Raw genomic sequence first — 13,970 nt, 5'->3', positions numbered from 1 at the left:
ACAGTAGCTGGTTGTTAGAAAAGGAAAGCACCCAAAATTCACTAGTGTTTAGAGAGCACAAATATTGGCAGCTGGGAGATCATATGTTAAAAGATCATATGTTAAAAGTGTATCTCTCCACCAACTGCCTGAGGTCTTATTCCTGTGTGTGGGACCAGGGAGCCAAAAGGAGATGAATCAACACCAGGAGGATGGCCTGACTGGGAAACGGATAATTGAACAGATCACTACAGGGAAGCAAAGTCTTTCCTCATGATCTTTCTTCTCCTTCTGGTAAAATCTGATACGTCTGCCTATGATAATAATTTCCTGGACAATTCATCATTTGTTCTAGTTTCTTATTGGCACAATCAGGGAAAGGATCTTACCGCACATACACGTCCCACTCTGGTATATATGGCATGAGTGCTTGTCTCAGCTTCCAAAGCTTTTTCAGTAAAGAAGAAATATACTTTGTTATCATCGTGGTCTTCATTATCTGGAATCATGTATGAGCCAACGAATTTTGGTTCTTTAAAAAAAAAACAAAAAGTAATTGAGTCCAGTTATTAAAATATTGGCTTATCTTTTCAAGCCTTAAAACCAGCCAATAGTAACCAAATAATAAAACTAGAGGTAAGGGCTGTGTCAGTCAGAGAGCTACCTAAGGACAACTGGGTGATAGAAATAGTAAAAAAAAAATTGGTGGCTATCTATAAAACATGGAATAGATTAATGTTGAAGTATTTGTATACCTCCAATTGACAAATTAATATTCCTTTGTATTTTTACAAAAGACAGTTTTCCATTCTCTGTGTTTTATATATTTTAATTTGAACTAGGATAAAACCTGACACTAATATTTGCATAGCAGTCTCTGTCTGACCCCATGCAAACCAGAAATTATCCAGTCATCTGAAACATCTCTGGTTCCAGCTCCTTCCCCCTCCCACACCTTTCAGCAGGCGCTCATTGTCAGGCTCGGTGCGAAGATGGGCCATGCGGTTCATGGAGCGAAACAGAGCAGCATCTCTCCCCCAGTAGTCGCTGTAGAGACCAGTAAAGAGTTCACCACCTGCGGACCAGACATTAAAAAAAAGTCCTTAAAATGAAACAATTTGGTAATACTCTACATGTTACTTTCACTGCACGCAATAGTAACCACATTGTAAATATGGTATATGCTAATTATTAGGCTGAGGGGTTTTCCAGTCAGTCTGCTGGAACTGTTCCACTTCACCTGGAAGGAATAGCCACAGTTTGGGAATAACTTGCTAGCTGAGGGGATTCCATATTCAGTAGGCACAAAAAAAGGAAATATTTTTCTCTGGTCCAGCAATAATTTGTTTTCAAAGCATTGAAACATTTACCAGCGCAAGGACAGAACCTGAGATCTCATCCATTCTCCAGAAGTGGTGATGATTAATTCTTGAAAAATTTATGTGAACAAAAATTTTCAAGGGATTTAGGTGGCATTCACAAATTAAGCAAGCATCAGAAAATTTAGAAATAATACACTGAATAACACACACTGTTGAAAAATCAGTATGTATATAGCTACCATATAATATGCTCAAAAATCAACCCTATCTCTGATCCATCCAAAATTGTGATATTGGATATATTTTACCTTGGTAAAATGCCATCCATAATTCTATCTTTCAGTTTTTTTATGGGCACTATTCTCCTTAACTGATGAAGCATTAACAATAACTTCTTTCATATCCTGGCAGACTGGGATTAGAAACTTTTTAGGCCCAATTTAAGAAGCAGGCAGCTATTGTCACTAGGTGGCATCCTTATGCTAGAAAATAACACAAAAGACGTTTCAACTGCACAAGGAGAGGGAAATAATTTATTTCCAGTTGAAGGCTAATCTGAGTGGAGGCTTCAGTAACACAGCTTCCTACACCCTAATCAAAATAAACATGACTGATACATCCAAATAACGTTTGCTGGCATTTATAAAAGATTATAGCAGAAAGCAAGAATTTTGTTTGCAGGTCTCCCCCAATGTGTGAATTTTGTTTCTTTTAAGAGAGACATATGAATTGAATCGTGCATTTGAATATGCATAATTGTGAATTATTATTCTGAAAAGTTAATAGTTTGGCAGCTGGGGCTAGTTCCAACATCTCTGCTGAGCCAGAACTGAGCACAGTTTTGCCTTCATCATATACAAAATGGTTATTGCCCTGGAAAATACATGGTCAAGATTTAGCATAAAATATTGGCAAGTGAAGTAAAAAGTCAGTATAAATTACAGCACCTGTAGAAGTGAAGGTTGCCCAAAACTAATAGAAAACTTTATTTTTTAAACAGCACAGAGCTGCCTAAACTGTAGAATTTGCCGATGTCTTTATAACTTTGTTTTAAACAATCTTCACAACCCTAATTAATGAGTTACATTAGTCATATATTCCCTTTGGGAATCCTGCTGGAAAAATATATCAGACTGGCTGGTATTCTTTTTAGTTTAGATGATGTGTAATGCAAAACAGGACATTTTATCTTTTCAGAACTATAATGAATCTTGGAAAATGCATCAGTGCAGGGTAAATGATTCATTACATATTGCCAATGATCAGGATTGACATCTGTGAGTCCAGATGTTCTGAAGTTTGAAAATGAAGTTTATTCCTTCTGTTTGACATAGGCATATAATGTTATAAATAACCTGCTGGTATGGCATTCTACTGTATACTGAAGAACTTATGACTGATTGTACCTTTGAGACCCTGAGGGGAGAAAATGGAAGTTCCAGTCCTGCATAGATATTGTTACATGAAAGATATTTTATAGATACAGAATTTAATTTCTGATTTTTTACACTGAGCTGTTACTAAACTACATATAAGTATCATGTGTGAGCAGACAGGTTACTTCACCTAAGAACAACAACAATGGGACAGTACTGAAAAATGTGACTGTCAATAACTTCTGCCTTCCAGTGACAATCAGCTGAGTAACTTCAGAGGCCTTCACTAATCATCCTTTCTTCCAGTCTAACCTCAGCTTCACGTTAAATTGCTAAATTTTTGTTAATCAGGTTAACATTCTGGTTAATCATGGTCTAAAAAGAAAAAAATGTTTCTTCTTTTGTTATTTAAGCAAATAAAAAACTCCCATGGACCTCAAAGACCAGTTTTAGCTCAAGTGATACACACATACTTTTTAGCTAGCATTTTTTCACCTTTTAGCTAGCATCTTTTCAAGCTAACAAATATATCAAAATTCAATGGTTACTATTTAAAAATACCTTTATTTTTCCTTTTATTCAAAGCAAAATATTAACGAAGCAAAATACAACGTTTTTCTTCTAAGTCCTTTAAGATTCCTTGGTGCCAACCCCAAAGCAAAACAGATTGAAGTGTTTAAATTAAATTACTTCAACAAAAGATTTCTATAAATAGGCTCCTACCACCCTAAAGGTGACATGTTTTATGTACCTGTATCAAACTGGAAGGTAATGAAAACACAAACTATTATTCATTGGTAGTCTCTTTTGTGTAAAATGGAAAATTTATTTTATGAATAAAGCATTAGAACGTAATGAGTAGAACATAAACTGCAGCTTTCATGCATTTATTTGACTGTCAGTCAGTTATTACTCATAAGACAACTAAAATCAGAAGTCTAATTCACATTTTAGAAAATGATACTTTTGGCAGTATGAAAACAGCAAATTTTAAACAAAAAAACCCCTACTGTTTAACCGGTAAACTAATACCTCTGTATATTTGTATTTTCTGTCTGTCACTCAAGTATTTTGTCTTTTGTTTTGAGAAAAAATGTATTTTTGTCTAGACTAAAAGAAAAGACACAAATACCTAACTTTTAAAACTGTAAAAGCAGGAAATACTTTTGGAATGGATTCCCTGGATATTAACCTATTCAGATGTAATTTAAGTTTTTCATCACTTGCTTCTGATGTATTGCAGGTAAGAATATGTGGACATAAAGTAATTTCTCAGCTAGTGTGGTCTAAGTTAATCTGTGTGCAAGATCTGGTATCAAAAATAGTTTTGGCTATTGAAAGCAGATGAGGGAGTTCATCAGGAAAAAAATAATCCAAAAGTTTTATATACTGTTGAGCTAAACATAAACATTTTATTCAGTCTGTCTGCCATCCAACTTCCATTCTGTTTCCTGATGCTGGCAATAAATTAATTGACTGTTCATATATTGAGGAATTTATCACAAACTACTTCACTAGTGGGTCAGATAACCTATAATAATGCTTACAACAGCACAGACATTTCATTTTAAAGCCAAGTCACAAATTGTTTTCTTGGAGTGGGTATTTTATCTCTTGTGTTGAAACACATAAAGAGATGCAGAACAAGGAATTATCTTTCTTCCTTAATTAATCCAGCTAAATTTGGTCCTAATTGGTTATGGTGCAAATGATCTTTCAAGATCAAGATTTTAAAAGCTGTTAAAACTTTACAAGAGATATGTAAAGTTTTCTTGTTAGCCTAATCCTCACTGTTAGTCAACGGCCATGCTGGTATAGATGCTGTGTTAATGTGAGGTGAAGAGGTGGGAGCAGGCTTTGAATTCTTTCCTTAGGAGGAAGAAGGTGCTGGGGTGTGCTTTGCTAATGGATTTGCATAAAACCTGAACCTTCATTCGAAAGTGCCAACAGCTCTGGGATGCAGCCTCCAAGGCCAGGCTCACTTCACACCAGGAGCAGATTTCACTTTCTAAGAAAATTGAAGTGCATGAAGAAGAATTAAACCTCCAAGCATCGGAGGAAGGACTGGACGACCAGTCCTGGAGGGTCCATGGTGTAGTTTGCATCTCCTGTCATGGGGTAATGTCCATCGTGAGCTTGTCTGAATGAGGGAGCATCTCCTACTTCCCAGTGCATTTGACATTAGAAGTCTGTCTCATTCTCAAATGTCAATTAAAAGATTATTATTCACTGTGTCTGCATCTAGGTCTTCCAACTTTTTCAGCTGGCTTCCTGTAGAGATAAAGGACATACACCCTGGAGTCTAAGAGGCAGCATTTTATTCTGTGAACTGTGTGTCTCTGGGTAGTAGAAGTTAGTAGAATAAAACAGAATAAATGGAAATTCAAACTCTCTAAGAAATTCTTCATACGTGTTGGAAGTGTTTAACTCCAGTAGTTAAAAATACGAAATAATAAATAAAATAATAAAATCTTGGAAGAATTTTCTTATGCTCTTAAAATATCATTGCATGTTAACTCGAAACTATAGAATTTCCTAATGGATGGCTAGAAAAACAGTCTCTAAATAATAGATAATTTGCTAGTTTTGATGAAGGGGTGTAAGTCTGTGTTCTGTTGTATCAGTGATCTGATAAAAATATTATTTTCTCCTGTTAATCTTGCTATAAATTTTTTAGCTTTGTTACGTCAATTTTATAAGTCTTTGTCAATGGACCTCCAAGACTCTAATCAGCCTTTATCAGGGAAGGGCTTATTTAATTGTTTTCTTCTTCAGATAAAAATATGAGGATCCATAGGACCTCCCATAATTCAGGCAAACTCTTAAAGCTCAGTGGGGCAATCCGGCTTCCATTTAAGCAAATAAAATTCACATTGATCACACAGTAGGAACATGATCAGGTTGATTTATTTACTTAGTTCTATCTGAGGAAAGGTTGAGAAGGACTTCAAGATTAGACCGTGAGGTTTCAGGCCTACAGCAATTCCATGAGTCTTTGTTCCCAGGCTAAGCTGAGACTGGAATCTGTCAAAAACTGTAGAAACAATTTAGAAATAAGGGTGCGATAAAATCATGGCAATCTGTGCTTCATGGATTTTGGAGGGTTAGGCAAAATACAGTATGCTTTTCTGATTTCCTATGACTTCTTAACTCACTAACTTAAGAATTAGAGCTCTAATTAACTTTTTTTAATGAAAATGAAGAATATTTTGTTGAATTGCTGCAATGTGAAAGCTTTGCCATTACTGCTGAATATTCTTCCTTTAATTAATTTGTTAATGTAAAGAAACAAAAAAAAACCAAACATGTAAAAATACAACCATCACTCATGACCAATAATTCATCACCACCATGGATGAGCCATACCATTGAAGTTAATCAGAGAATTTAGTTGTCTGATTTTAGGGTGTAGAGACAAATGTAAGTATCAGAAGGGCCCTAAAATCCTGTTTTTATGCCTGAAAAATAGAAAATTTATTTAATCTTTAACTTCTTTTTCTAGCTTTTTCTTTTAATCTAAATCTCTTTTGAACACTCTGTTTTTGTTTATGTTTTCTAAACCCAGAAATCATTGTGCTACTCCCTAACTCCATCTAGCTTTTACCATTTACCTGCTGTTCCAGGCTATTTTTAGTCAATGTACAGTTCGGCAATAGTGCCAAGACTGTCTTTGCTTCATCTCACAAAATGTTTTAAGAAAACATTTTTGAGGAAAGCCCATATGGTTTGCTATATCACAGCTTCAAAGATCCCAGTCCTATAGTGATACACTTCCCAGCAAGGCACAGAGGAGCACTATCTCAGCACAGCTTCCTGGCATGACAGGACTTAAACTGAATTTTATTTTTATATCTTTTGGTAGAAAATCAACTCTTCTAACATCAAATCACCAGTCTGCGATAATTTTGTTAGAAAGCAGCATTGAAATGAAAAAAAACAATCTCAAAACTGGTAATTTATACAATCAATAAAGCTTGATATAAAAACATTTAAATTGACATTTTTACAGGGTGTTTGTTGCTCAGATTCATCTCAGTAGATGAAAACAAAAGTGGTGTAAATGACTAAGCCAGTCAAGCTTCTTTGCTTTTAAGGAAAGCAGGAAATTATTATTTCCATAATTACACAACAATAATTGTATGGCACATGTCATTCAGCATGTCACTTTAGTGAGACACCCTTGCTGTGGTTAATGCTGCCTGGAATGTAATATTAATGTGGGCAGCACCATGAGGATTAAGTCTGACATGTGGAAGATTGCAATGGAAGGCTGACAACACTTTGGTGTGCTGAAAAAGAGACTCAGAATGACAGATTGACAGGACTGTGAAGCTTGTGACATAAAGATCATTACCAATTAAGATGGAGGTGAAGGAAGAACTGGGGTCAAAAGGGCACCTGCCTCGTCCTCTCTCAAATTTGTGTGATTCCAGTTGAAACAGATGATCCTTAAAAAAAAAAAAAAAAAAAGAAAAAAAGAAATTACAGAGTTACAGAGAGCACCATAAACCCTACAGGCAAGGAAACACAGTCCTTAGAGACAAGCTTTAACTTTGTTACACCTTTGTAGAGGATTGACTTCATTAGGGAGAAAACACAATTATGGCTGCTCACTGATGTACTAGCAAAAATTCTCTGGGTTTCTACAAATCACCTCTCTGTGTGCACTGCCCAAAAAGAATCAGTTAGCAATAAAGTGAAAAGTGAAAATCAGTAAAATAAGTACAATAAAATTGCACTTATTTCATTTCTGTGGGAGTAGGGAGTAGGGAGGAAAGATTCCTCTATCTTTTCTCCAAATTATCTAAACATTAAATAGATATCTCACCATGGAATGTGCTTTCCCCCCTTTAAACAATTTTTTTCCCAGTAGTTGTTAAATATATTAGACTGTGTTATCTTCTCTTCATACCTTTGAGATGTTTATATATCTTCTTCATAGAAGTATTTTTAGGAATGAATCCCTAGTTATGGTTTTCAGAGCAGATTAGATTTCTTTAGTGGATTTAACAGAATATCATTATAAAAAAATATTGGCAACTTGGTTTAATTTGTCTGTATAAGGCTGTAAAGACTGAGAAAGAATTTACAATTTAAATTTTCATTTGCAGCGGTACGTTTGTCTCAGCTTTCACAGAAAAGCTTATTAATGTCTGATTAAAATATCAAGTGATATCACAATATTTTTAATTTAGATATTAACAGAACAGCATGCCACAAAACACAGAGATTGGGGAGAATAAAAGGGCAAGTAGATAGAAAGCTATGAAAGCTTGACAAAAAAATATGCCACACAGCCATCAAGTGTGCGACTAGCAAATATTTTGATAATTTAGTAGTTTGAATTCTGAGTAAAGGTTTACTCAAAAGTCCACTAAAATGCAGATTATATCAATATATTGGATAAATGTAATGTACCTGTTCATTAACCTGAATCTCAGGTTCATGTTCCTAATACATGAGGCAAACATTTTGGGAGGCATAAAATTACATGCAAAAGGAAACTAAATCCCCCAGAATCTGAGAAGTACCTGCCTGTCTCTCAATTACAGAACACATTATGAAGAATGTCCAAGGGACTTTTTAGTCATAAAAATCAGGTTTTATTAGACTGGTCTTTTCACATATTTATTCGACTAACTTAATACTCGCACAGAAAAAAGCTACAACATACAAAATTCTCAAGCAAGTGCAATTACCCCAGAAACTAAATTAATATCCTCTTCAGGTGGCTTCATGACAGTTAAGTTCTCCTGCAAAAAAAAATCAGCCTAAAAAGACAAGGACCAAAAAAGTACAAGGTGGAAAACTGGAATAACAATAACAATAATAATAATAATTTAAAAGGACAGAAAGAAAAAATATATAAGGAGAGTTAAAAGTTGTAGAGCTCTTAGTTACTAACTGACAAATAATTGAATCTTTATGTGCATTTAATTTAAAACAGTTAATCTTGAATTTGTCATAAGCCCTGTGACTTCAAAGCCCCAGATCAGACAAGCTGATGTACCTGTCTTCCACTCTCAACTGTCTAAATCATACATGTCATTTTGTTGCAACTTCTGGCCAAAAAGAAATATTCCCAGTTGTTAGGGAACTATAAAAAATGGGACACAACTCAGAATGCAGTCCTGCAAGAAGAGGACATCTGTTTCATGTGTACTTGAGGTGAAAAATTTGTAAAATAAAATAAAAAAGGAAAAAAAAAACATACAAATTTTAGGTAATGGACCTAAAACTCATGGAGCAACAAAATGTTCATTCATAATCTCACCTCTCCATAAACTCCTTTGTTGGCCTAACCCTGGTATATTAGTGCCTGGTTGTTAAAGCTGATGTAGCAGAAAATAACTGTCTTGAGTAGAGACTGATGGTGCAGGAATATTGTTTTATGCTGTATCAGCAACAAATGCACATCAGTAGTATCTATTCCCCCCCTGCTGTTGGGTAAAAGTCAAACAGTGAAGAAATATTTCCCTGTGTGTGGAAATCCCAGTCCCACTCCATACTTTTCAAACATCACATACCATGTATTTTTCAAAACTAAATACTGTAACATTTTGAGTCAACAGTGGATAAAAAAAAAAACTGAGGTGAACTCAAGAAGGAAAAGAAAATCTTTCTGAAGTAATGAAAAAGTACTTGGGAGTCACAATGACATAAAACCTGATGTAAAGGAAATATTTTAAAAATTGTCTGAAGTTATATATTCTCTAGTTGGGTATTCCAAATAAAATTAGTCATGAAATTTCTCCTCTGGGATCTCAGCTAAACTATTTGTCAGTTAATTGGTTCAATAAAGATTTAGAAATAAATGGAGAGACAACCCAAGAGTTAAAAATTGATAGATTATTCTGGTCTTCATGCTTTCTGTTTACTTTTCCAAACAATAAGAAGGAAAAAAAAAAAAAAAAAAAAAAAGATGTGTACATGCAAGGGAGAAGGAATAAATTAAAACTGATTACAGAAAAAAAACATACTCAGGTGAAGTGATCATGTGTGGGAATAATATTGTTTTGAAACCATACTTGAAGAAGTTGTATTATTCATACTTCCTGGTTTATAGTTTGTGGCTCACATTCTCTCCTACCTAAGGAATAGAAACTGGAAGTTTTTCTGCTGTTGGGGGAGACATGGTGCCAGCAGGTCATCATAAAACACACTTCATATTTTGGTCTTGCCCTGGTAAAATGTCACTGATATTCACAGCAGGGAGATGTGGCCAGTAGGGGAACTCTTCTGGATGATGTGGAAGCACTTTTCATCATTGTACACAAAATTGTACCAGCACAATGAAAAATATAGTTAACTAATGTAAGTAGTTAACTACTAATGTAGTTAATCATTTCCCTGAGAACCAGAATGAAATCAATGGTAAAGACAAACCCATCTCTTTTAACATTCATAACATGAATGTGATTAAAACAGCTAAGTATAAGAAATACTTAACAAATATAAATAGCTAAGTATAACAGCTGTGGGATGAAAATGCTAAACAATATGCATAGTATCCATTCATTGTCTGGAATTTATGAATAAGGGTTGTAGCTTAAATATATAATCTAGTATTAACACTGGGGATAGACAAAAAATTGGATTTCAGTGCAATTTGGTGGAATTTTTAAGAGGAGGTCACTAGTTTTGATATAAAGCAGGATGTGTATCTCATAAATGCTTGCAGACACATGTAACTGTCTGAAAAGTTGCTGAAAATGTAAGCAATGACTCCTCCAAGAGAGATTTTCACCTTCAGTTTTTAGGACAGCATGCCAAATATTCCATGGTTGCAATAAGTTATTCTTATCACTGGGGCAAGTATTTGAAGTTCAGGTGTAAGATGTGTCAGCTTCCATGGGATGCAGGTTTAAATAAAATAAGCGTTACACATTAATAATCAGCTTTCAAGGCTAATTCCATAATTCTAACCCTCCTTGCATTTTTTGACATTGAAATCCCTTGAGAAATATCAGAGTAAAACTGGCAGTTTCCTCACAGATTAAACATCCCATCAATTCAACACCACAATTTATTTTATGGGCATTTATCACTAGTTAGGGTAAAAACTTTGCAAAAGCACATATGGAGGGCTGGGTGTGGAATTACGTGTCTCTACATGTAGCTTGGGAAAAGAAATGGGCTTCTGGGTTTGATTTATGATACCAGTAACTCAGGAAACATAATAAACTTTCAACTATTATTAAAATAATAACATTCTTTCAAAGAAATAGAAGATATTTTCAAAGCATCAAGAATTTTGCCATTAACTTGATATGAACTGATAATTTTAGACAATGAAGAATAATGTAGGCTAAAAACAACAGCGAAAGAAAAGGTCAATCAGAGGCATTAAAATTTAAAGACTGAATTTAACTTTTGTTGCAGAAAATTGCTTTTACTAATGCCAAGTGCTGCTTTGCTCTGGGTCAAGACAACACTTATGCATGTGATTAATTTAAAACATGTGCTTACTCCCATTCCTGTTCAGCAAAGTACCTAAGCCTATTCTGAAGATTAATGCAATAGCTGCATCTTTTCACTAAACTAGGGACTTAAAAGTACAGAGGTTTTAGTTGTGTTTTCCTAGGATATTATTTTTATGAGAGAAAAATAATTTGATTTTCTGTAAGAATTTCTGGTGCTTTGGTTATTTCACTTTAAATTTTATTATTTTCTGTGTAACAAAAAAAATAAAACATATCATACTGGCATTTTTTAAAGGAGATTGAGATAATTTCATAACCTTTAATTACACCCTTAACTGTGTAAGCATTTGTTGCAACAGTACTTACATGGTCTGCTCTAAAGGAGGCCTGTGCAGTTTTGTGGTTGGTAGATATTTTGGTGGGTTTTCTTCTGGAGTGTGGATGTTTTAATTTGTTTTCTCCTTTTTTTTTCCTAACAAGTCCATATTGTCTATCTTGCTGGATATTAAATCATATTTGGAGTACAATGGGGAAAGTCTCTGCAGATTTCTGTAAGTATATTTTTAAACACTGCCCATACTATTCACTGCTGCTCAAAAGCATTGGACAAAATTCTTTCTCAGCTTTAATGATGTCATAGTTCTTCAGCTCAGGAAGAATGATTTTACATGCAAGAGCTGTTTGTTGCATTCCATTTCTAGGGGTCGTGTAGTTTATACTTTTTTGAAGAGAACTAGAAAAAGGAGGGCTCATATGCAAAGTGAATTGAAAGGGAAAGCATAAAATAGAGGTGCACTGCTCGTGCACAGCTATGAAAAATGTTCTTTTAAAATTCTTAATAAAGCCACATGGTGCTAGTATCATTTATGTTGCACTATTTTTAAATTCAAGTAAGTCTTAAACTATCAAAAATAGGAGTTTACACGGTACTTTACTTTTTGTCATGATCAAAAAATTTCTATGCATTCACCTAGTATTCAATCACTCACATAAGGAAACAAATCCAGTTAGACCAGTGAAATGCTTTACAAACCTCATCTTGATTTCCATTCTCTTTCACACTATAATGGTTTTAGTATAAATTCACATATAAATTTACTTTTTTCCCAAATATTCTTTTGGTCTGTATATTCTCAAAATAGTATTTTTCACTTCTTTTCTCTTTCTTTTATACTTATCCTTACATTTTTATTTCAACATAGAAAGACACACTGAATACACTGTGCAGAGGCCTCTTTTAGGAAGGATGAACCTTGACTTCCCCTTTAAAAAAAAAAAAAAAAAGCTGAAAAATCACAGAACATGTCTGTAAATCAGCAGAAAATATAATTCAAATATAAGTCTCCAAAATGAGCATTCAACTCCATGACCTGCCTTAATCTGTACGCTTGGCTCACCAAGAAGGCACATAGTAAAAGAGATCTACAGGAAAATAGTTTTTCTTGTATAGCAGCATAAAATAACTTACTGGGTCAGGCCTGAAAAGGTGTCTCATATTATTTAGCCCTTTGTAATTAAGCAGACTAAATTCTATTGCTAAGAAAAATTTGCATCAGCATTAGCCAGATTATATATATTAGAAAAATATTAGCTAGGTGTCTAGTTGCTGCAAAGCCAACAAAAAATCTAAACCCAGTCGGATATAATTGAGTTTATATAAAGGAACCTATCCTCCAAATACTTACAATAATACTAGTAAGTTCCTCTTGCAACACACTGCCCTATTTAAGTCACCATAAAATGGGCATGCAGGTATGTAGGTGAGCAGGACAAGGATGCTCCAAGAGGGAAAGAAGTTTTCATGTAATATCTTCTTTAAATAATCCAAACATTAATTTTCAAAAAGATCTAAGCACTGGCAAAAAATCTCATTGTCAGAGGATTACTAACTTTTAAAATTATACTTTCAGCATTCAATCAACTTTATTTTCCAAGCCAAATGGGAATACAATATTAGGAATAGAGTCCTCAAAAACTGTCTGCAATAGTCAGGTCTCTGCTATTTGACATAATTAAGATTATTTGGGAGGTAGTATTTCTTCTGAGGATCTGTTTTCAATCCTCTTTACTATCCACTGACATACGGAAAAGATCAATCGCCCTATGGGATGAACGTGCATAAAATATTATAGACATTAAATCCTCCCTAAAAATTCAGATGCATTTTTCAGGTCTGTGCATTTTATTCCACAGTTAAATGATTAAGACACATTGGGCTCCAATCTGAAAATGTGTTTAAAATCTGGAGCTATGTCAGACTGCTGTCTGAGTTTGCAAAAGGATTAGCAATTTGTGACTTGTGTCAAAATATCTGGCCTAAAGTGACAGAAATAATATATTTTCCTGACTTAATGAATGTGAAAAAATCTGGCAAAAGCAAAAAAGATTCCACCACTCTGCACATAGAAATCAGAGGCATTTATCCTTAGCAGCTCACAGTATTTCAGTAGCAATGTTTGCATTGGTCAGAATTTTAGAAGGGACACCTTTGTGCCGCCTTGAACTGGTCACATGAATTCATTAAGGGTCTTCTGGCAAAGAATAGAGCCATTAGAACTTCCAATTATATTGCATTAATGTGATAGTTAATATTTATGAAAGTTCCAGGGACCACATAAAGGCTCTCCAGAATTAAAATGTTTGAGTAGCTGTATATTGTGATATAGTCTTGTAACCAAGCAAAAGAGAAGGTAAAGTCAGTCCACAACTGCTATAAAAAGGTGAAGGGATTTCTGCGGGGAAGAGCAGAGTCTTTACACAGAGCCTCACTAACCAAGGCTTTTCCTCTTCCATGATTTTGATGGTTAAACTTGTGCTGAGATTGTGAGGGTCATATCAGAGCAAATACCAAATAAAACCCTCTCTAATGA

General features: G+C 34.5%; 1 protein-coding gene across 1 annotated transcript in view; it reads right to left on the bottom strand.

Moving 5' to 3' along the window:
* Nucleotides 1-13,970, bottom strand: part of LOC131573684 (semaphorin-3E-like) — a 128,355-nt gene that overhangs the window by 26,140 nt on the left and 88,245 nt on the right. The window contains exons 5-7 of the mRNA XM_058827878.1: nt 7,032-7,125; nt 935-1,054; nt 369-511 (exon numbers count right to left, since the gene is read on the bottom strand). Coding sequence (XP_058683861.1) covers nt 369-511; nt 935-1,054; nt 7,032-7,125 — 357 coding nt within the window. The remainder of the gene's footprint in view (nt 1-368; nt 512-934; nt 1,055-7,031; nt 7,126-13,970) is intronic.

Source organism: Poecile atricapillus, chromosome Z (genome assembly GCF_030490865.1).
Source record: "Poecile atricapillus isolate bPoeAtr1 chromosome Z, bPoeAtr1.hap1, whole genome shotgun sequence".
Lineage (NCBI taxonomy): Eukaryota > Metazoa > Chordata > Aves > Passeriformes > Paridae > Poecile > Poecile atricapillus.
This window is presented reverse-complemented; position numbering and strand designations above follow the sequence as displayed.